A 25,106-nucleotide genomic window follows, 5' to 3' on the forward strand; every position below is an offset into this window, starting at 1 on the left:
TTTGCTAAGTGGAATATGGTGACTAAAAATCATAAAATAGCTTAAGATTGGATGAATTGAAATAGCAAATTTTTATTTGCTAAGTGGAGAGATTTTTCATTGTACTAGGAACATGACCCGGTACACCAAGTGTCATAATATAAGAGTGAGGATAATTTTTTTTTTAAGAAGTGTCCCTCGACTTGTATTAAGACACTTAGTATGACAGACCTTGTCCCTAGCACATAGAAAAATCTATCTATTGACTTGTAATTTTTATTTTTTTCCTACTACAATTTGTGTACTAGACTCTCAAACGGGTCTAATAAGGTTTCTTTTCGAATTTATTATACAACGTTAATCAACATAATTAACTTCGTATAAACAGTTATGAATTTTAACAAATTTCATGCCACGATTTCCTAGGCTATTACTACACACATAAAATTCATATAAACTGCATATGTTTCAATAACATACAAACTCAAAATTTCACATAACCTACAATTTCAGCATATATATATATATATATATATATATATCACAATTAACTAAATTTAGACTTATTAAAAAATAAATTAAGAGACAATACATTTCTTTTAATTTTATTGCAAACCAAATGAACCTACAACAAACAAAGCTAATTAATCACACAATTAAACAAAAAAATATTTAAAAAAAAAAAAAAACCAACCTTGAATCAATTGGGAGAGGGAGAGATGATGGAGATATGGGTAATGAGGTACGTGTGAGATGGATGAGAGAGAGAGAGAGAGAGAGAGAGAGAGAGAGAGAGAGAGAGAGAGAGAGAGAGAGAGAGAGAGAGAGTTTTCACAGAAGGAAGAGAAGCACGGCGCTGGGGAGGACAAAGAAAAGAAAGAAGGAAAGAGATAAGATACGAACTTTTTTAATGAATAAGGTTTTTCCCGAAGACTGACAAAAGAGTCGCAAAGCTAAGAATGTTGTCGAGTAAAACTAGTGTCGGTGTATTTTTTGGCAGGGCATTGTGGACCTTTGCCCAACGGTCACTACCAAATTATCATTTTCGCAATCACATTTTGCCCGATGAACCACATTTTGTTGGGTCAAGTGACTTTACCCGGCGAAAGGAAAAATGGTGGCCGGACAAACCTAGTCAACATTTAGAGTTTTGTCACAGGCTTTGAGTGACGAAGAACTTTTGCAAGGCAAGGTAACATTCAACGGCAATATTTTGGCACTAAGGAAAAAATTTGGGGTGTATTGTGTGAGCATATGTCCTAGCAAAATTTTAGCTCGTCGACTTAAGGTACTGTGCCTGTCAATATGTTTCATTGGGCCAACTGTGTTAATTATTAGGCAATGGTCCACAATGATCTGTTAAAAAATCACCGACACAACTATTGATCGACGTCATTCTTAGATTTGGCCGATGAACTGTTTCTTCGAGCAAAACTGTATTTATTAAAGAGGTACGTGCCTTCTCTTTCTCCTTCTCCCTTCTTTTCTTCCTCTTCCGCCTAGCTGATCTTCCCTACAACACACACACACACACACACACACACACACACACACACACACACACACACACACACACACACACACACACACACACACACACACACACACACTCTCTCTCTCTCTCTCTCTCTCTCTCTCTCTCTCTCTCTCTCTCTCTCTCTCTCACAATCACACCCACCTCATCACTCATATCTTTTGCATCTCGCCCTCTCTCAATTGATTTAAGGTTAGTTTTTTATTAGTATTCAGTCTCTAGTTACTAATGTTCATGGACTGAGACCTTATTAGTTTTCAATTTTTTATCGAAGTCCCTAACATTAATGTAAAATAAATTTACATGTCAGTTACATAATTTTTTTAAATAGAAATTAGCAATTGATTTAGGGTTTTAATAGTCACACCTTTATTAAACTCCCAATTAATTTTCAATTCAAAACATTTTCAAAATAAAAATAATTAAATTAAATTAGGTTTGCACCCATTAGTTTTTTATAAAAAGATTTTCAATTTCTTAATCTTAAATGTACCCATTATTCAATATACCAATTTATTATATGTAAAATGTTTAATTTTTTTAATATAAAATGTACCCTTTTTATATAAAATCCATTCAATTTTCCAATCCATTTTAAAACTTATATGTGTACATTCTTGTTTGTTGATTAGAGAATGTATCCATTTCGAGTTTAATCAAAGAAATTTACTAACGTAATTAAGCCTAATATCTATTATTTTTTGTGTATGGTTTTGAAGAATGTATCCATGTTTTGGCACAAAATTTTTTTTGTTAATTTTGACGAATGTCGTACCCATGTTTATATATAAGGGAACTTGGTCATAAATCATTAAAAAGTTTACTAATTAACCATATATCAATGGATAAATTTTGTCTTTAGACTTAATCAATGGACTATTGATATTGGGGTGTGCTATCCACATACCCTATTTTACTTCTCACACACCCCTTGATAATTTCTGTCCGTTGATCTTCTTCAATTCATCCGATTCGACGGCCGAAAATTAAAAAGGTGTGTGTGGATATCACACCCCTTGATATTATTTAGGTACAAGTCAATAAAGAAGGCCCAAGCTATTATAAGTCATTTCAAATGACGTGCTCACCCTTAAAAAGCCATCGGCCAATTAAATCAACCCTTTCCCAACAAACAATACTTGGCTACTGAAAATTCAGCAGCAATTCCTACTTTCACCCAATCCTATTTGGACACATCGCATGCAACAGCTTGAACTATCGCGCAGTAAAGCTTCAATAGAGATAGATTTTATATATATTTGCAATTTTTTGCTCCATGTTCGATCATGATGCTTGGTTGATTCTTACTACTCAAAATCTTCAATTTAATTGTTTTGTTTTATTAATGAAATATTTTTTTTAATATTATGGTATTAGTATAATAAAAATTAATTAATTAAATTTAAACATAACTTAATATATTTTTTCTTTTAATATTAAATAATATTTTTCCCGCTGAATAGAATCGTTAGGTTAAGGTTTTACATGTTTAATTTTATTTTTCTTTATAAAGCTTATTTTGTCGGGTAAAATAATGTTTATATATATAAATATATTTTCTTTGTAAATTTAAAATTTGGCCGAAAGAATTTTGACAAACAAGTACTTTCGTTGGGCATAGTTGGTCAACGCAGTTTTACACGACCAATGTCATCGTCGACATTTCTATCGGATGCAACTATGTTGCTTGACAAATTCAAAATTTTGTCGGGTAAATCTTCGAGCGACAACTTTTGTGCGACAGGATATCGTCGCTCAAAATTTAGGCGACGAATAAGAGTTCTATGCGACAAATATTTTCCATCTTGCAAGATATTTCTTTTTGTAATGAATGCCCTATCGAGAATAAATTATTATTCTTTGTATTGGGATATTTTGTGAGACTAATATAAAAGAAATGAATTAATTAAAATAAACATAACTTAATGTACTTTATATTACTTTTCAAATATTAAAAGAAATTTGCCCGACAAAGGTTGTCATCGGGCAAGTTTTATATATTTTTAAGTTTTTTTCTTTATAATGCTTACCCGACGAAAATTTTGTCAAGTGGAATATATTTTATTATGTTTTTGTCCAAAAAAAAAATTATTATTTATTTTTATAAAATAAGACTTTGCTCGATGAAAGGGTTTGGTTGGACATGTATGGTTTGGTCGAGTAAAGTTGGTCAACACACTTTTGCTTGACAAAATTGTCATCGAAAAATATGTTGAGCAAGCTGCATTGACTCGACGGTTCTCTATTTTCATTGGGCAAAATTTCGCGCAATGAGCTTTGCGCGACAAATTCTAATTTCGTCGAGCTAATGCCGACACAATACGCTCCAATTTTTATCCTTGGCACCAAATATTGATCTACAAATCATACTTTGCCCTGTGAAATTATTTTGTCACTCAAAGCCTCTGACAAAACCCTAAATATTGACAGGTTTGCTCGAGCACCAATATTATTTTGTCATCTGCTACCTCTGAAGTGATCATTACAGCTTGGGCTGCTGCGATTGGGTTGGACGAAGTGGTCCACGACTGGCTTGTTGCAACAGTAGCCAAGCCTTGGACTCCCTCAATTTTTTCAAGTTGGGCTTTAAGCCCAATTTGGCCCCCTTGTACACCAGGCGCTGCTCCTGGTCCAGTAACTGCTACACGGGCTTGACCCGTTCTTTTATTTCCCTGAGCCTTTAATTCTTTCTTTCTCTCCTAGTACCAATCTGGGTAGCCATGGATTTCAAAACAAGTCTCATCTGTATGTCGTGTTCCATTACAGTTAATGCAATGGAGTTTATCTTTATCAATTTCTTCCTGAGTACGAGATGGTCGAGTGCTTCCATTAAACTGTGGACGTGAACTAGATGACTTGGTTGCCATAGCCATAGGGGGTATTACCATTATAGTCTTTGTTGCCATCATAGTGGTCTTCCTCTGGGATTCTCGTCGTACCAAATTGAAGCATTCTTCAATTCCAGGGATAGGTTTCATCCTTAGAATTTCACTCCGAACTTGATCAAAACCACTATCTAATCCAACGAAAAAGTCGTACACCTTATCCTTTGCAACTTCTTCTTTTCGAGTTTTCAGGTCTACTCCACACACCATATAGAGAGGACGTCTCTTGTCCAGCTCCTGCCAAACGCCCTTTAGTTCGGTGAAATATAAATTGATTGGACAACCATCTTGTCTAGTTCTTGTAGCCTTGCACTGGAGTTCATAGTATTGTGACTCATCGGAACCATCATAAAACATCTGGGTGACACTTTCCCATATATCTTTGGCCGTGGGTAAATCTATAAAGAGGCCAAGTAGGTGTGGTTCCATGGTTTTGAGCAACCACCAGCGCACGATGGCATCTTCAGTGGACCACTTTACATATCCCGAATCATCTTCATCAACAGCCGGGATTTTACCCGTTAGGTAGCCTTGCTTCCTAAGGCCTGAAGCATGAACCTCCATCATCTTGGACCAAACCTTGAAGTTCGAGTTGCTCAACCGAAACCCGAATCGAATGGCATTGACATTGGCAGACTCACTTTGAGTCGCCACGGGTTGCATGGGGATTATAGCGCCAATTTTTTCTTCTGCCATTGCACTACCAATTTTAGCCTTGTTGCTTCCAAGGGCTATGGAACTTGATTTCTGGATTCAAGAATTAAAGAACCAAAGTTTTGATGGCTAAGGCTTGTATGGTGTTTTAGGGTTTTTCACGAAGAGTCAGGTCAAAACTTGCTCTGGTACCAAGATAAAATTCTAGGATTTTGGTAAATATTGTTCTAATAATATTCTTCTCTCAATGAGGAATATATAAGCTTACATAAACTCCTATAAATTAGGAAACAAATATCCCAAATATACAAGGATACCATTTACATAATTATATACCCAAAATATCTCCACATTCCTTATTCTCCAAGGTTGACTCACGCAACAAATAATTGTGGTGAGAATCGCTATTATCGACGAGTAAAGAGTGGACAATGAACCTATTGTTTTGGCGGAAATGAGAGAGAGGGTAGTGAGGAGAGAGATGAGCGGCAATGAGAGTCTAGGAGAGGTCGAATAGTTTTTAGGGAACTTTAACGAAAAGCTCCCGGTACTGTTCACTTTAACGAAAAACCACATTTTTACACTAAAAAGTCAATCATTGTACTATTCACTTTACCCTTTATTTTGTCCTTATCATTAAAACTCAAAGTTTTCAAGTCATTTTCATTAGTTTTCCTTAGTTTTTAGGGTGTTTAGTGTTTTTTTTTTTTTTTTTTTTTTACAAATATTAAAATAAACGGGTACCCGTTTGTAACCGTAGATAATTCTCCTAAGCACCCATTTATATTTCACGGGTAAACAGTTATCCATAACTGTAACTGTGAAATTTAAATGGACGGATAAGCGCGGTTATCATACCCGTAGATGTTTTGCCCATCCTTAAGTGAGACTATTGGGGTTGGTTCCAACTACGCCCCCACCGAGCCGTCGGGAGTGGGTGGGTTTGTTGTTGAAGGTGGGATGGGAGGCATGGTTTTAGGAAGATTATAAAATCTCCATATAAACGTGCAGGGCAAAAAGTAATTGCCTCAGCTATTTCAATGTTAGTAAAAGGCAAGTGGCCTGTTATTAAAAAACAAGTGGTCTTTTACCACAGTGATGAAAATGTACTGAGTTTGTGCATAATATCATGAGTTTGAATTTTGTTGGTAACTAATCTAATGAAAACTATTGATTGGAAAGAAAAAAAAAAGCAAGACAATAAGTGAAAGGGATATGATATCCACTCACCCTATTTTACTTCTCACGCACCTTTTTAATTTTCGACCGTCAGATCGGATGAATTGAAGAAGATCAACGGACAGAAATTATCAAGGGATGTGTGAGAAGTAAATTAGGATGTGTCAATAGCACACCCCCGAAAAAGAACGTGGAGAAAACAAAAACTCAGTCTTTCCGTTATTTCACGTTCATCATGAAGAATTCATTAATGGGGAAAAAGAAGTCTGGACAACAAAATTAAGATCCTATATCCCCTCTTCCTCTTTTCTGCTTCGTCGGTAAAAACCTTAATCTCAATTTTTCTGCATAATAACAATAAGGTGCTCATCATCAAGTGCTCTCTACCGTTGCAGCGGACCGTTATTCTGTCTACCAAGAGGAAGCCTGCGAGCGCCTCTGCAGGTTTTTCTTCTCTTACCATATCAACACCGAAACCCATATAAACAAATAAATTGGTTGATAGATTGTGCTTTCTTATTCTTCAATTCTGGTGCTTGTATTGGTTTGGATGTATCCCAATTCTTTGATTTCGTTGGTTAGGAATTTCAATTTTCTTTGTGGTTGTGTCGCTATCAATTAGTCCAGGGGTGAGTGTGCGAGGTAGGGACTAATGCTGAGGGTTTTTGCTTGCAGATAACTTTCGATTGTGGAATAGTTGTCAGATCAAACAGCCTGGAATTCATCACCGGATGGGGGTCGTCGCCCAAAAATAGTGTGGATAGAGAGGTACTTAGACCGAGTATTTATCATTAATAAACAAAATTTAACACTCAATTTCATGAATGTAATTTTTTTATAAAAACTTTCAAATATAGCAAAAAACTTGCATGAATAGACCTAAATACCCTTAAAGTCCAAAACCCATTTACACAAAAAAAAAAAGCCAGGACTCTTGAATAGATCTCCTCTACTTCGTTGCTCAAAGTGCGTGGCGAGTTGGTAATATCAAACTTGTGCAAGTCAGTTACTGATTTATTTGTAACTCATTGAACATGAGAGGTCAATGGAATTCTAGTGGGAGCCGTAAGGAAGCAACTCAACTGCTTCAAACTTTGAACTCTTCTTACTCCAAGAAGAATAGAATTGTAAAAGAGGTCATAAAGCAGATGAAAACTCCTGTCAAATCCTTGAACATAAATGGCTTGTCCGAATACAGAATCAACTATCTCATCTTCTTACTGTAATGCATGTCTTTGTACGGTTAATTAGCCTCTTGCTCCACTGAAATTACTCTAGACACCATATAACTTCAATATTGAATGCCTATAAATTAAAACAATATAGTTTAGTGCATTCAACCCATTCGAATATACAAAAACCAAAGGAAATATATGATAAAAAAAATTGAAAATATGACCACATCAATGGATAATATTGTCTAACATTCGACAATATTATTCCCAATCAGCAACTCACATAGCCTACCAAATGATATTTTTTTTCCTGAATTATTTTTGTTTTTATATATAGCTAGGAATTGTTCAATCACAGACAGACACCTGCGAAATCTCACCGACTTCATTCCAATTGACTTTTTTTTTTCTCATTGAAAACTACGTAGTTATGAAGAGGCCACAACTATGAATTTTTTCCATTACATTACTGACTACATCCTTATGTTTATTTGGTTTTAATTTTGAGGGTATTTAAGTCTATTTAAAGTGGATTTTCTGTTATTTTTGAAGGATTTTATAAAAAAAAACATTTATGAAATTTGATGTTAAATTTTGACTATTATCAATAGAAACTCCTAGGAGCCCGTGATTAAAAGAAAAGCCTATCTCGTGGGAAACGGCGAGGATAGAGGCCAGTAATTAAAACAATTAGTGGAGTGAACTTAAATAAGGTGTGGTGTTTAAATAGAAAAACTCATGCGGTTAGGGTTGAAGTTAAGCTTACCTATGTTCCCGCCTATCTCCGTTCGCTCCCTAACTTCACCATATTACAAAACCCTAATAACTTCACCATATTACAAAACCCTAATTGGCTCTTCTGTCACTCTCACTCCTCTAGAATCAGTTAATCTAAATTAGCTTTTGACGCTTCGGAGCAATTTTGGGAAAAAGAAACTCATTTGGTTTACTGGCTTGGTACCCCATTGTTCTGAACAAAAGTGAAGTGAAATGACGGTAAGTTCTTTTCATAATTTCGTGCAATTTGCATTCTTTCCAGTCAATTGTTATTGTTGCGGCTCATGGTTTTTTTATTAGTGAAATACATCTGAAATTTTGTGTGCTTGTGGATTTGGTTGTTCTCGCGGTGGATTGAAATTATGGAAATCGTCTCTCCTTTTGAGTCCTTCGTTACTTCACATGAAAACGGTTGTATATTTTGTTGCACATTTCACGTTCTAGCTAAGCTCAAAATTTCTATTCTTGAGTTTTTAATCTACCGTCTGCCCCTAATTTTATTTTCAGCTCCATATATAGTAGTCTCGACCCACTACAATTTCATTTCCAACTGGATTGTAAGTTTGCAACCCTACCAAAAATTGAGTCTTTATCATATAGAAAGAAAAATGATCTTATCTCGACTTAAGCCAATCTGATTGAAAATTTAGTTAAAACTGGTATGTAAGCCATTGTATTACTCTCTGAATATTTTAGAAAAGCAAAGAAATGCATCGGAGTCATGTTCGAAAGAGAAGTCAATATTGATCTAATATGAGAGTCATTCTTTTGTGCACGATTGAATGGGATTTAGATACTACTCTCTCTCTCTCTCTCTCTCTCTCTCTCTCTCTCTCTCTGTGTGTTCACACTTAAACACACAAAGGTTACACATTATAAATGATATTTTGACATGACATGCCATTGTGTTAGATTAATGACTTCATGAAGCAAGGAAATCAGTCCAAGTCCTCTTTGAAAAGAAAGATGGAGTTGGACAGAATTAGCAACGTACCAAGTGATGTTATAAGACAAATTTTGTCAGGTTTGCCTATTAAGGAGGCAGTGAAGACAAGTGTTTTGTCAAGCAAATGGAGGTTCAACTCGGCTATGATTCCACATCTTGTGTTTGATTGTTTCTCGACTTCAGACCGTACATTTATTGAGAGCATTGTAGATCAAGTACTGGTACTTCATGTTGGCTCCATACTCACATTCAGGCTTTCTCATCCAGATATTGTAGCCACTAGTGCTATTGATCGTTGGATTCGTCATCTATCAAGAAATGCTATCAAACAGTTGGTGCTTGAAATTTTGGAAGGGGACACTTACAAGATTCCTTCATGTTTGTTTTCTTATCAATATTTGGTTCATTTAGAGTTATATAATTGTTTGCTAAAACCTCCTTCCACCTTCAAAGGCTTTGGGAGATTGAAGGTCCTTTGTCTTGATCTAGTTACAGGTTCAAGATGTGCTTGATAATCTGATTGTTTGCTGCCCTCTGCTTGAGAGATTGACTTTAACAAAATGTGATGGCTTTAATATTTTCAAGATTGCTGCACCAAGTCTCAAATTCTTTGAGTATGACGGCTCTTTTGAGCATGTTAGTATTATGAATACGTTAAATCTTGCTGAAGTTTGCATTAATTTGGTCGGTGATGACCTTACCTGGACTCGCCCTCTCAGTTCTAGCCATTTGGTCAATTTTCTTGCTCATCTGCTCCATATTCCAAGGCTCACAATTCAGTCTGAATTTTTAGCGGTAATGGATTATTTGGTTTCCTACTTTAATTTCATGACCATTTACCTGCCCATGGGTGTTTGAGCATATTCATTGAGTCTGATGCTTCCATTCTGCTCCAGTACTTGGCGGATGGTGACTTGCCAGTAAAGCTGCCAGAACCATACATGTATCTGAATTTTCTTTCTATGAGCATCTCCGTTCATATTTCGAAGGAAGTTTCAGCTGCTCAGTGCCTTCTGAGAAGCACTCCTGCTCTACAAAAACTCGAAATTGCCGTGAGTATTACTCTGCTGATTCGTCCAATATTCTTCTGGTATATAAAAAAAAATAATTAAAAAAAAAAAATTCAAACCAATGTGGCTCTACCGTAATGTAGTTTAGAGAGCTGATTTGTCAGAGTTCATGATTCTGATGCTATAGACCTTGTGCAGGCATTCGATGAGGATCAGCCTGTTGAGGAAGAAGTGAACTCTTGGTTAGATTGTTAGAGTTTTGAGACTCTTGTCCCACATTGGAGAAAACAAGATTCTCAATGATCTTTATATATGTTTTGTCCTCTACAATATTAGTTATGTGTTGGACCACTTGGAATGAGAATTGAGGCTTGGGCCACCATTTTGTATGGATTGGGCTTGATGAGGCTTGATGATTATACCATAATATTAATATAAATTAATATTAATTAATTAGTTTTAATTTTCAAATTAAGTTTTTAATTAAAAACTTTTTGATTAATAGACACAACTCTTTGGAAAGAGTTGTATAGCTTCAGATACATCCAAAAGGTATTTGAAGTAGTATGAAAGAGCCTATATAACAGGAGTCCTCAGTTCCATTCCAGACATCTTTTCTTCCTCCTTGGTTCTGTACAAAATTTCCAGAGAGTAAACACACAAAGCAAATTCGCTATAATTCTATAATCCAGTGCGGGTTGTAGAATTACGTAGTTGAATCTTGGTCGAGCAGACGTTATAGAACCACAGGCACATGAGTGAGACGAAAATACTGTTCGAATGACATAGCTTTCACGCTAGCCTCTACCATCTGTAATCAAGTTAGTAACATTAATTTCTGTAGTTATTGTGTAATTTTCGTTTTGTATAGCAAATATATTTTGGTTAATAAAATATTAGAATTTCTGTTATTTTTGTTTATTTCTGAATTGTTCTCCAACATAGATGACAATCAAGATTGCCTATTGACCCAACTGCGACTTGTTAAAATAACCAATATCTCTGGTATCAAAGCTGAACTAGATTTCATTGAATTCCTACTTTCAAGTTCACATGTGCTCGAGAAAATGGCGGTTAAGCCTGCTTCTGACGATTGTTCTTCAGACCTATTGAAAAACATAATCCGGTTTAGGCGTGCCTCAGCGCATTGCGAGATAATCTACTTGGACCCATGATTCATCCATGAACATCGCGTCTAACAGGGCTTGATTGCAGAAACAAGGTTTAAGAGGTTTTCACGATGCGGTCTTTTTGTTTTTCGGAATGACGTCTCGTATGGTGGTATCCCTTTTCACGAATTTTTTGTCTGTTTATTAGGACTTGCTTGTAGAAACGAATGTGGGTTTACTAGTCTTTATAATGAATTTATTCCTGTCTGGTTTTTCTGAAGAATGATTCACTCTTGCAATGATCTTTACATTTTCACTTCAATTTGATTTTTATCATATGCAATTATCTTAGGTCATAACATGAGTCTGTATGCTGCTTCAGTCACAAACATCTGTATGCTGCTTCAATCACAAACATTACTAGGAAAAACCATTTGCGTGACAGATGTTTGGGCGACAAAGCACCATTCGTCGTGCATATGGGCATTGCGCAACAAATATACACCTTCGTAGCAGAGCGGTGTTGTTTTGCACGATGCAGAGATTCCTCTCGAAAGATGGTTTGCATGACGAACCAAAAAACCCCGTCACACAAAGTGAGTAAAAAAACACGGGTAAGTTATTTTTTGGTACAAAACAAATGTGTGACAAAATGTTTCCTGCGAAACACTTGCACGACGAAGGCTTCGTCGCACAAGGCAAGAAACCGATGTTCAATTTTTTCAGTCAAAGGATTCAATGCATGTGAATCAAATGAATCAATATCATATTTAATGCATTAGTATGCGCGACAAAACCTCTGTCGCACAAGGTTCCCTGGCTTCCTATAAATTTGCAGCTCCTCTCGCTACTCCTCACAATTTGTTTCGAAAACACTTTAGTTTTTTTCTAGATTATAATCTAATTGTTATTTGAATTTTGGTACGATGGCCAACTGTGGTGCTCATTCGTCAAAGACAATCGATGGTGAAGGTTCCGGAAAAGGTATGCGTTGTAAATTTTGCATTTTGTATAAAGTATATATATAGCTTGAGTATATAAATATATATTTTGTTGATGGACAAGAAGAAGAGAGCTGCACCACGGGTTCGACACACTTATGGTGGGAGCCGCTACCGAATCACTTCTGCTGAATTACTAGGGGTTGTGAAGTTGGATATGCGCACCAAGTTTTGGTCTGACATTGGAGTATTGGTGGATGACAAATGTGATGTGGATTGGAAGTCTTGGAGAACCGTCCCCAAAGAGATGAAGACACATTTGATTGATGAGTTAGCTGTATGTGTTAAGTAATTAGTTAAATAATAATTATGTTTGTTAAATTTAATATATTACTGAGATTTTAATTTATTAATTTTTGCATAAAAACCTAATTGGGACATCGACAAAAGTAACCCAAATCTGATGAAGTGCATCAACAACATATTCAAGTCCTGTTTTCGGGATTAGAAGTTTGATATTCAATGTGCGGCCGAACTATGGCAAGAACCTGACCAACCAGCAACATAGTAGAATTGTGTTTTTTTTTTTTTTTTTATCGCTTATTAAATAATGACATATAAATTTGAAGTTTTTTACGTATGAACGGTATAATTAAATATGTACTTAATGTTTATTTTGAATGTAATTAATGGCATTTTAATAAATGTTTATATTAATTAATTATGCATGTATGGTTTAATGAAATAAGTTCTTGATTTATTAAGTATGTATGTCGTTTAAAATAAATTAAAGAATGAATGGAAAGAAGAAATTAAAAATATATATATACACACACAATGCGTGACAAAGCTTTGTCGCATAAGATAGCTTTGTGTGATGACAAACCCTTGTCGCACGATATATCTTTGCACAATGGAACGTGGTTCGTTGCGCAAGGTGGGCTGAAAAACACAGCAAAGTACAACGTGGATGGCGCCAAAATATGGAATCTACATGTTTTGCGTGACGGTACTTTCGTTGCACAAAGTGCTATTCACTTTTTGGAATTTAACCAGAACGCAAGGAGGCAAAAGCTGCAAAACAATTGCAACAGCTGCTTTCCTCCTGAAAAATTCTAGCCAGCTATTTCGTTACCATTAATCTCGGAGGTATATTTTCTTAAATAACTAATTGAATTTCCATTCATTTAACTTGTTTTGTTTGTAGTTTAGAATTGTTGTGAGCTCTTTATTTTTATGCAAATATTTTTGTATGGATGTACAAAAAATGTTTTGAAGTGTTCTCTTAGGGGGGTGTATTCAATTAGGATTTTGAGAGAGTTTCAGGGAATTAATAATTCCAGGGGTATTCAATTAGGAATTTAAAAGACTTTATAAAAGTCTTGATATATTCAATTGAGATTCTTAAAGACTTCTTACAATTCCCTATAAATTTAGGTGTATTGATAGGAGCATATTTATTCGACTTAGTTAGCTTGTTTCTTGGCATTTATGTTGTTAGTTCGTAGTTATTTTAGTATTTTAAGCTATTTTCGTGTGTTTGTAGGTCCAAAGGGTTAATGTGGCAAAGAAGTGCATTTTGGAGCATTTTGAAGCATTTTTTGACATGGAATGGATAGCATATGCTTGGAGCAAAAGGAATGGACGAAATTTGAAGTTTGTGCCTCATCCTTTCCCTATAAATAACTATTTTAGCACACTCATTTCACCCAACATAGCCATTCACCTACCACTACATCCACTCATTTCACCCAACACATTCATTCACCTACCACTACATCCACTCATTTCACCCAACATATCCACTCATTACAACCACCCAACACATTCACCTACCACTACATCCACTCATTTCAACCAACCAACAACATTCATCCACTACACCCATTACATCCACTCATTACCACAACATTCACCCACTATACCCATTACATCCACTCATTACCACAACACTCACCCACTACACCCATTACATCCACTCATTACCACTCCATTTTCTCCTACAAATGCCATGCACTTCCTCTATAAAAGGAAGTGTGTGTAACAGCCATAGAGTTCAGTTTTGGCTTGATCATTCATCCCCATTTCAATACAACCTTCATCCAAACACATCCATTCATCTTCACATCCATTCCTCCATACAAACAAACCTTCAAACACTCACCTACACCTTATGCCGTAGCAAAGGAAGGGAAGGAAAGTGCTTGAACGTGCTTGTTGTCCAACTTGGATCGTTGGAGCGTTTAGGTGTTTTCTTTCTTTTGTTTTCAATGTCTAAATTTGTTTATCTTTGCTTTGTAAGTATGAGGAACTAAACCTCCCCTTAGCTAGGGGGGAATTCGAAACCATGTTCATGCTTGCAATATGACTTGATTACTTTCAGTTGTGATGCATAAGTTGTGAATTCAATCTACTTATCCATTTGAATTAAAACTGATTTGTGTGTGTTGGTTGAGAGTGCATTTTTAATTTTCATGCATAAATCTAATGCTAGGATATAAGGGAGTTTCACCTAATCGTTATGAACTTATTTTTACAAGTAGTGAAGGTTGCTCGTCACAACCGTGTTAAGTAAATTATTGGCATAAGTTTCATGCAATTCATAGTTACAAGTGTTTCGTCAATGCTTATGATTTTCATAGAACTTAATGATTCTTGCTTGTATCTCTATTATGCAATTCATGTAGGGAACTTGTGGGGAATGCTTTGGGTTGTTGTATGCAATCATCCAATTCAATGAAATTAGGAAAATCTGAGGGTTAATTAGTGCATTTCAAAATTAATCTGGGGCGATGAGAATTCGTAGTTTATTAAAAAGCAACTGAAAATCGTTTTATTTGCAAGTGTGTCATGTGTGGAGAAAAACCTCCTAGCTAGCCTTCCATCCATTCAATTTACTCAAATTCGTGCAAATTTCATTAGTTCTTTAATTTACTTGTTTTGTTTTCAAATTCGTCAAAACCAAAACCCCCTTTACCTTGTTGAGTCATATTAGTTAGAAACTGATTTAGTTTATGTTTTTAAGTGTTTCGAACCAAGTTAAAACCAAAATTCGTCCAAAAGTATGTTTAGAGTCCAAATCTGCCCAGTTTGTGTTTTTAGGTAGATTTGAGCGTTTTTAGCTTGTTTTGAGTCTTTTGAGTTTGTTTTGAGTTCTTTGAGTCTAGTTTAGTGTTTTTAACTTTGTTTATATGTTTTTAAGTCAATTTAGAGGTTATTAGCAAGCCCTCCTAATCCCCGGTCCAGAACGATTCCTACTTACATTCTTTATTACAATTGATATAAGAGGGTTTAATTTGTGTGTTAAGTTATTTCGCATCATGTATTCAATTATAACTTTTTGAAAGTCTCTAAAAGTTTAGGTGTATTGAAAAAGGAATTGGATTTAAACAGATTTGTGATTTGGTGGATTTTGGAGGATTTCAATGTGATATGTATAAATACCAAAGAGCTTGGCAAATCTCAACTTAACCCTAGAAACTTTGAGAGATTTTGAGCGTGCTGCTCTCTCCTCCAGAGAACGTCTTCTCCGACGCCCTCTCTCTCTCCCTGCAATTTGGGTTTCCCGTTGTTTCGATCTCTTTGCGAAGGTACAATCTTTCTTCCTCCGCAACTTCTTCCCATTGTTTCAAATATTGTAAGCCCATACGTAGTGGCAGTCTTGTTGTTCTTCGTTTGCTTTGATTCTAGGATATCCTTGTTCTTTGTTGTAATATTGCTTTCATGCTTGTTTCTGGTATAGGATTATGGGTTTTGTTTCTATTTTTTTGGGTTTTTTTTTCTTCAGCTATCTGTTTATTTTTAGGGGTTTATTTGGTTGGCATTGTTTATATGTTATGTGTGGGATAATGATTCCCAATTTTTGTTTGTTTATTATCTATCTAGGGGTTTCCCCTGTTGTCACTTGTTCATCATTATTTCTGGTTACTGTGGTGAGTAATTACGCTAGGAATTCGATTGTTTAATATGTCAATCTGTTGAGATGATTTCTTTAATCTAATGTGAAACAATCTTTCAGTATTTTTTTAAAGTCATTTATGCTTTTTAATAATATGTCAATCTATTGAGATGATTTTTTTAATCTAATATGTCAATATGTTGAGATGTAAATGTCTTATTGGAATGATTTATGAACTTCTTTAGACTTGTAATCCCTATTATCATGTTATGATTTTATTGTCAAGTCCCATTATTTTATTATAATGCATCATCTAGTAAGATTATAAATGGGAGATTCACAACAAGAAAAGACAAAAGGAAACTATAATCAGTCGTCCGTGCAAGAGAACAACATGTTGTTAGAGCTACTTGTTGAGGTCGTAAACAATGGATGGCGTGATGCTAATGGCGTAATAAGCAAGAAGACCATAGAAGGCAAATTTGTTCCCGTGCTCAATGAAAAACTTGGGTGTAAAAAAACTGAAGATCATGTTAAGAACCATATGAAAACATTGAAGGGTCGATTTCAATCAATTTGCCAACTTTTTAGACATAGTTCTGGATTTGGGTGGGACCCTGTCACAAAAACGTTTACAGCTAGTGATGAAGTATAGGAAGGTTTCCTTAGGTGAGTTTATTTTTTTTTTCCTTTAAAGAATATATTATTTACACATGATGATCTTTCATGTTTATACATTTTGTATTTAACAATTTTATTATGTTTTTGTTTTTGCTAGTCTCACCCAAAGAGTCAAGGTATTCACAAAGAGACATTTGCAGACTATGAAGATTTGATGACTATTTTTGGTGATGGAATAGCTAAAGGAAATAACTTAATTGGATTGGGCGATGATACTGATGCCACAACATATAGAGTTGAAGAAAGTAGGCCAGTCAGAGTAGACGAATTTCCTCCCTTTGATGAGAACGTCAAGCAACTTGATCCATTATTCCAAATGCCATCCTATGCATCATCTTTCCTAGATGCAAATTTTCCCGCTACTACACCCGTACAAAAGCTACTTCCAAGGAAAAGATCTTGACCTGAATCTGAACCAAAATTAAATGGGACTACCTCTCATATCTTTCTTATGGAAAAAGTTTATGTTGGAATGGATTTGATTGCTGCAATTGCCACTGAAATTCAAGGAATTTATAGCATAATGGAGAAAAGAGAAAAAGATAGAGAAAAAAAATGGAGAAAAAAAAAAGAGGAGAAAAACAACAATGTTTGGGATGCTATCAAAGAGACTCCAAACTTGGGTGCTCCTAGTCGTTACAAAGCAGTTGTTTTTGTTCAAAAATTGGGAGTGAAAAAAGAGTTCTTGAAAATGACACCAGAAGAACGCTCAGAATGGATAAATACAATATGGAGTGAATGCGGTTATCTTAGATTTGTTTACATCTTGGAGTATTTACTTTTGTTTGATAACATGTTGACTTTGGTTTGGTTATTTCAAATTTGATCTTGGAGTATCTAATTTGTTTGATAATACGTTGACTTTGGTTTCTTTACCTTTTGTTTGTACCATACTTAGGACCTCCGTATTTAGATCTCGTATAAATACTCAGGGGACTCAAATGTAATTATGTAATAAAGGTAGGGGCAAATATATAATAAGTGAGGAACCCTTATTCTATAAAATGACTCCTCACTCTCCTCATTGGGAGAGACCAATTCTTAGGTCATACCCTTACCCTCTCAGAGCTCTCATCCTCACAGAAAAGCTATCTCTCTCCCTCTTCAACATCTCAGAGAAATACAATAATCAGTGTGGACGTAGCCCAAATATTGGGGTGAACCACGATACATCTTGTGTTATTTACTTTCTTGCAGATTCATGGTCGGATTTACGTTGTTCCAAGACCTCCGGTTTTGTGCATCAACAACATGAATGTTTATGTATGATTGACATGAGTGATGCTCATGTATAATTTTGGAGTACTGGACGTACTTTTGATCACCTGGTTGGTGGTAATAGTGGCAGGTTGCCGAATAATTTTGGAGCACTAGGCGTACTTTTGATCACCTGGTTGGTGATAATAGTGGTAGGTTGCCGAATAATTTTAGAGTACTGGGCGTACTTTTGATCACCTGGTTAGTGGTAATAGTGGTAGGTTGTCGAATAATTTTGAAGTACTAGGCGTACTTTTGATCACCTAGTTGGTGCTATTTTGGGCTTATGGGCCTTCGTCCTCCACACAACATTCCAGCCCATTTATTTTGGGCTTTGCCGTTTTTTTATTTTTTATTATACCCTCTGATGGGGTTTATACAGATGTCTCCGAAAGGTAAGAAAAATAAATCACACCATTCAAAAACAAGAAAAATAAATCACATCATTCTAATAGGGTGTTATTCCTTGCTTTTGCAGTGTGGGTGTTTATTCCTTGCTTTTGTAGTGTGCATGTTTATTCGTTGCTTTTACAGTGTTCCCATGTGCTCTTGCAGAGAAAAGCCTCCCTTTTGCTTTCTGTTTTTCCTCGATTTTTTCTGCTTTGCTTTCTTTTCTTTCTGCTTTCTGCTTTTCTCTTTTGGCAGATGGGAGACATCACCAGCCTGTTGTCTTTGGCGGGGTCGGTTAATAATGGTGAGCTCAGAAACAACTCCACCTCTCTTTTTGTCATTCATGATGCCAACTTCCATTTCAACAGTGCCATTTTCAAAAGCACATCCGTTTGCTCCATAGACAGAGATCAAGAGAATGAGGAAGAGTGTTTGGGGTCGGTCGGAAGTAGGGAGAGGTGGAGTCGTCCTTGGGGATGGCGACGAAGAGAAGCGCCACGAGTTGCTGCTGCAGCAGTTAAGGTCATGATATCGCCATCAGACCGGACGTTCAAGGCAGAGTTGACAACCGTAGCAAGGTGTTCTCGCTCAGCCTCCATGGCCTCAGCCGCCTCCATGAAGTTCGTTGCAAACTCTGTGACCTAAATAGGGACACGGGTGTCAACCCGATGCTGATAATAGAGATCAACAGAACCAACGCCAAGGCGTTTTGGGCTATCCTCGATAGCAGCTCCCATATATGCAGGGTCACCTCAAATCTCCCTCTTGTTATCCGCAAAGCTGATACCGAATTTTGTGGCTAAGGAGAATTTCGTTGGTGCAGGGGCCGTAGATGTCGGAGGTGTCGAGAAAGGTGACGCCAGTAGAGACGGCATGGTGGATGAGAGCGATCATGTCTTCATCGGGCTTGGGAGGGCCATAGAAGGCGGACATGCCCAAGCAGCCAAGTCCCTGAGCGGAGACCTAGAGGCCTTGCGAACCCAACTTGATCTTCCTTACTACTCCTGCCATCGCTGGTTCACTGCGAATATGCTTCCCGGGAATATGTTTCCCACAGGGTCCAAAAACGCCATGAACGACTCAGGTTTACAAGCAGTAGGCTTAGAAAAGCAAAAAGGACCACCATCGTAGTGATGTTGGTCTCTCGCCGCTGCAACCTCTACTATCAACTGGTTGGCCCTGACATCTTCGAACTTCCCGTAGCTAGGCCTCATCGAATACGCGATAGCCTTTGACGACAACGGTGGCGAAGTGGTCGCCGAGCTGGAAGACGTTTGAGCTGGTGCGTGCGGGTGCAGAGAGGCTGCTGGTGGTGCTACGCGTTGAATGGTTGCTGACAATAAATTATGATTCCCATTTTCAGGGTGTGGAAATGAGTATTTATCTTCAAGATCTGGGAAAATGGTCCTCTCAAGATGCAATTAGAAAAGTCTTGGGCATGACCTGACCATCTTCGAGATCTGGATTGCAGAAAATCTATGGCTTCTAAGAAAGGGCAAAAAGTAGTCTATATTTAGAGACATGAAAAGACGCGGTAGTAGTTGTGGTGTTTGGGTTTCTTGGATTTTTTCTGCAGATTTTGCAGATCTTGCAGATTCACGGTGGAGGTGAAAAATTGAGAGAGAACCGACATGGCTTTTTATGTCGATTCCCACAGACGACGCCAAATGTTGATGCACAAAACCGAAGGTCTTGGAACAACGTATATCCGACCATGAATCTGCAAGAAAGTAAATAACACAAGATGTATCATGGTTCACCCCAATGTTTGGGCTACATACACATTAATTATTGTATTTCTCTGAGATGTTGAAGAGGGAGAGAGAGAGCTTCTCTGTGAGGATGAAAGCTCTGAGAGGGTGAGGGTATGGTCTAAGAATTGGTCTCCCCTAATGAAAAGAATGAGGAGTCCTTTTACAGAATAAAGGCTCCTCACTTATTACATATTTGCCCCTACCTTATTACATAATTACATTTGAGTCCCCCGAGTATTTATACAAGATCTAAATACAGAGGCCCTAAGTATGGTACAAACACATGTCAACATTCATGAGCATCACTTATGTCAAGATTCATAAGCATCACTCATGTCAACATCCATGAGCATCACTCATATCAATCAACATAAACATTCATGAGCATCACTCATGTCAATCAGCTTCAAAAGCTTCATTTACAGAGCTCCAGCTTCAAAAGCTTCATTTACAAAAGCTCTAGCTTCAAAAGCTTCAAAAGCTTCATTTACAGAGCTATAGCTTCAAAAGCTTCATTTACAAAAGCTCTACCTTCAAAAGCTTCATTTACAAAAGCTCTAGCTTCAAAAGCTTCATTTACAGAGCTCCAGCTTCAAAGCTTCACTTGCAAAGCTTCACCTACAAAGCTTCAGTGCAAAATATACAAATACCGCCTCCAAACAACCGCCACCTTGGCCCATACATGGATTCAATTTGAAGTCTCCAGCCAACAGACTCTATTGATCGAAGACTTGGGGGACTACATTATGTACCATATATTGGACCTCAATTGGGCCTCATAAAAAAATACTTGGGGGATTTCGCCCATTATTTATGTATTGAGGAGCGAACCCTTATTTTATAAAAGGGATTCCCTCACTTTCATTAGAGAGCACTCATCACTTATGTATTGAGGAGCGAGCCCTTATTCTATAAAATGGACTCTCTCACCATCATTAGAGAGCATCGCCGCCTGCTGAACAACCGCCTTGCCACGAGCATCAACCCTAGCCCATCATTTATGTATTGAGGAGCGAGCCCTTATTCTATAAAAAAGACTCCCTCACTTTCAACGCCACAAGCCGAGCCAACCAAGGCAACATAAGCCACAAACCGAGCAGCCTCGCAACATGTGCTACTTCTAGTTGAGCATCATTTCATATTGAGTACCACCTCATATCGAGTATCAGTTCTAGATGACATCTAGTTACTTCGGCCCACACATGGACTGAATTTCAAGTCTCCAGCCAAAAGACTCTCTTGACTAAAGACTTGGGGGACTACTGTTTGTACCATACTTAGAGCCTCCATATTTAGATCTCGTATAAATACTCGGGGGACTCAAATGTAATTATGTAATAAAGGTAGGGGCAAATATGTAATAAGTGAGGAGCCCTTATTCTATAAAAGGACTTCTCACTCTCCTCATTGGGAGAGACCAATTCTTAGGCCATACCCTCACCCTCTCAGAGCTTTCATCCTCACAGAGAAGCTCTCTCTCTCCCTCTTCAACATCTCAGAGAAATACAATATTCAGTGTAGACATAGCCCAAACATTGGGGTGAACCACGATACATCTTGTGTTATTTACTTTCTTGCAGATTCTTGGTTGGATTTACGTTGTTCCAAGACCTCTGGTTTTGTGCATTAACACCTTTCTCTCTATTATGTTCTAATGGATATAGTTTTATTTTTTTAGGTGATTCTTTATATAATGTTTGAAAACATGTGTGAAAAGGAAATGGAAAGAGAAGATGAAGAATATCATGAAGCCATTAAGTTACTATTGTTGGCAGTACCAGCAATAGTTCAAGTGCTAAATGCGTTAATGGTTATTATACATGATGATCATATTGAACGTCCATTGGCTCGACAAATTATTAGTAGAACTGGCTATGATTGTACTAACAAGGTATTGAATGAGGATCCTCAAGAATTTCGAGTGCTATATATGATGTATTCGGATGTATTTTTAAAGCTATGCAACATCCTTACGGAAAAAGACACATTTGAAAGGTACAAGATTTATTTGTATTGAAGAAAGGGTTGCTACATTTCTACTCACTATTGGTTAAAATTCTCGATATTGCCAAACTCGGGACACATTTCGGCGGTCACGTTTTACAACAAGCAAAAAGTTCAACAATCTTTTGAAGGCCTTGAACACAATTGCACCAGATTTGATGGTCCAGCCTAGATCCACAGTGCCAACTAAAATAAGAGAAAGTACAAGATTTTACCCTTATTTTAAGGTTAGTAATTAGTACTTATCTTAACCATGTCCTGATTAAACTGGTTTCATAAACATATTCTTAGTTATGTATTAACTCTTATAATTATTTTAGGATTGTGTTGGAGCTATTGATGGAACACATATACCAACAATGGTATCGGGACCCGAAGTAGCTAGCTATCGTGATTGTCATGGTAAAATATCACAAAATGTATTAGCTGCTTGTAACTTTGATTTGGAATTCATATATATTCTTAGCGGATGGGAGGGTTCAGCTCATGACTCCAAACTATTACATGATGTTGTATCAAGGAGGAACGGACTTAAAGTGCCAGAAGGTTCATATTCATTTATTTATTTATTTATTTACACTAGGACGTACCATAAATAATAACTTTATGTGTTTTAATTTTAGGTAAATTTTTTCTACTGGATTGTGGATTTGCAAATCGTTGTCAATTTTTAGCTCCGTTTCGAGGTGTTCGATATCATCTCCAAGATTTTGCTGGTAATTTTCATGATCCCGTAAATGCGAATGAGTTGTTCAATCTTTCACATGCTTCCTTGAGAAACGTAGTGGAGAGGATATTTGGTGTATTTAAATCTCAATTCATAATTTTTAAGTCTGCACCTCCATTTCCAATTAAAACACAAGCTGAGTTAGTGTTAGCTTGTGCAAGTTTGCACAACTTTCTTTGCAAGGAGTGTCGTTCTGATGAATTTCTAATCGAACCAGAAGATGATGAATCTGAAGATGAAGAAAATGATGATGAACTAGGTAATCAAACTCAAGAGCAACAACAACAGATTGCTAATGCATAGAGAGTTGGCATAGCTACAAATATATGGACAGATGTTGTGAGTGATAACATTCAAAGATGAGAAATAGAGAATTAATTGTTTTTACGGATTGGAGTATGCAATTTATGTTTGAAAAACTTTGATAGCTAGTTTATTTTGTAAGCCTTAACTTTCAAGATTTTGGATGCCAATGTTTAATTTCACTTTGATAGCTAGTTGAAAACGTTTCATGTGAACTTGGTATTGCAATTTGGTATTAGTAGGATGAAACTGATTTTGGCTTGTAAAGAGAAGGAAATTGTTGATCAAATTCTCTGAAATTCTCTAACCCCATGTAAAGAATTCTCTCACAATTCATGTGAATTCTCTGGAAGTTATAATTAATTATGTTGATGTACAAAACTGGAGGGGTCTTAGAACAACGTAAATCCGACCGTGAATCTGCAAGAAAGTAAATAACACAAGACGTTTCGTGGTTCACCCTAATGTTTGGGCTACGTCCACACTGATATTGTATTTCTCTGAGAAGATTGTGAGGGAGAGAGAGAGCCTGTATGTGAGAGTGAGGCTCTGGGATCTTAGGCCTAAGGATTAGCCTATCCTAATGAGGAGAGTGAGGGGTCATTTTATAGAATAAGGGCTCCTCACTTATTATATATTTGCCCCTCTATTTATTACATAATTACACTTGAGTCCCCTGAGTATTTATACGAGGTCTAAATACGGAGGCCCTAAGTATGGTACAAACAATAGTCCCCTAAGTCTTCAGTAAAGAGAGTCTTTTGGCTGGAGACTTGAAATTCAGTCCATGTGTGGGCCGAAGTAACTAGATGTCGTCTTGACCTGAATACTCAATATGAGGCGGTGCTCAATCTAAAATGATGCTCAACTAGAAGTAGCACATGTTGCGAGGCTACTTGGCTTGTGGCTTATGTTGCCTTGGTTGGCTCGGCTTGTGGCGTTAAAGGTGAGGGAGTCCCTTTTATAGAATAAGGGCTCGCTCCTCAATACATAAATGATGGGCTAGAGTTGATGCTCACGGCGAGGCGGTTGCTCAGTAGGCGGCGATGCTATCTAATGATGGTAAGGAAGTCCCTTTTATAGAATAAGGGTTCACTCCTCAATACATAAGTGATGGGCTAAAGTTGATGTTCGCGGTGAGGCGGTTGCTCAGTAGGCAGTGATACTCTCTAATGATGGTGAAAGAGTCCCTTTTATAGAATAAGGGTCGCTCCTCAGTACATGAATAATGGGTGCTTTCTAATGAAAGTGAGGGAGTCCCTTTTATAGAATAAGGGCTCGCTCCTCAATACATAATGGGCTAGAGTCCCCCATGTATTTTTCATGAGGCCCAGTTAAGGCCCAATATATGGTACATAATGTAGTCCCCAAGTCTTCAGTCAATAGGGTTTGTTGGCTGGAGACTTCAAATTGAATCCATGTATGGGCTGAAGTGGCGGTTGTTTGGAGGCAGTATTTGTATACCCTACACTGAAGCTTTGTAGGTGAAGCTTTGCAAGTGAAGCTTTGAAGCTAAAGCTCTGTAAATGAAGCTTTCAAAGCTGGAGCGTTTGTAAATGAAGCTTCTGAAGCTAGAGCTCTGTAAATGAAGCTTTTGAAGCTAGAGCTCTGTAAATGAAGCTTTCGAAGCTCAAGCTTTTGAAGCTGATTGACATGAGTGATGCTCATGAATGTTTATGTTGATTGACATAAGTGATGCTTATGGATGTTGACATGAGTGATGCTCATGAATGTTGATATGAATGATGGTCATGAATGTTTATGTATGATTGACATGAGCGATGCTCATGAATGTTTATGTATGATTGACATGAGTGATGCTCATGTATAATTTTGGAGTACTGGACGTACTTTTGATCACCTGGTTGGTGATAATAGCGGTAGGCTGCCGAATAATTTTGGA

General features: G+C 36.9%; 1 protein-coding gene and 2 pseudogenes across 1 annotated transcript; all 3 read left to right on the forward strand.

Moving 5' to 3' along the window:
• Positions 1-6,505: 6,505 nt before the first annotated feature.
• Positions 6,506-10,629, forward strand: LOC126624773 (F-box/FBD/LRR-repeat protein At1g13570-like; annotated as a pseudogene).
• Positions 10,630-16,154: 5,525 nt separating this feature from the next.
• On the forward strand, positions 16,155-17,776 carry LOC126624777 (uncharacterized protein At2g29880-like; annotated as a pseudogene).
• Positions 17,777-22,331: 4,555 nt separating this feature from the next.
• LOC126624774 (uncharacterized) lies at positions 22,332-23,203 on the forward strand. The gene is made up of 3 exons (XM_050293888.1): positions 22,332-22,400; positions 22,494-22,719; positions 23,121-23,203. The coding sequence occupies exons 1-3, from the start codon at positions 22,332-22,334 to the stop codon at positions 23,201-23,203; spliced, it is 378 nt and encodes a 125-aa protein (XP_050149845.1).
• Positions 23,204-25,106: the final 1,903 nt, after the last annotated feature.

The sequence above is a fragment of the Malus sylvestris genome, chromosome 5 (genome assembly GCF_916048215.2).
Source record: "Malus sylvestris chromosome 5, drMalSylv7.2, whole genome shotgun sequence".
NCBI classification, from domain to species: domain Eukaryota; kingdom Viridiplantae; phylum Streptophyta; class Magnoliopsida; order Rosales; family Rosaceae; genus Malus; species Malus sylvestris.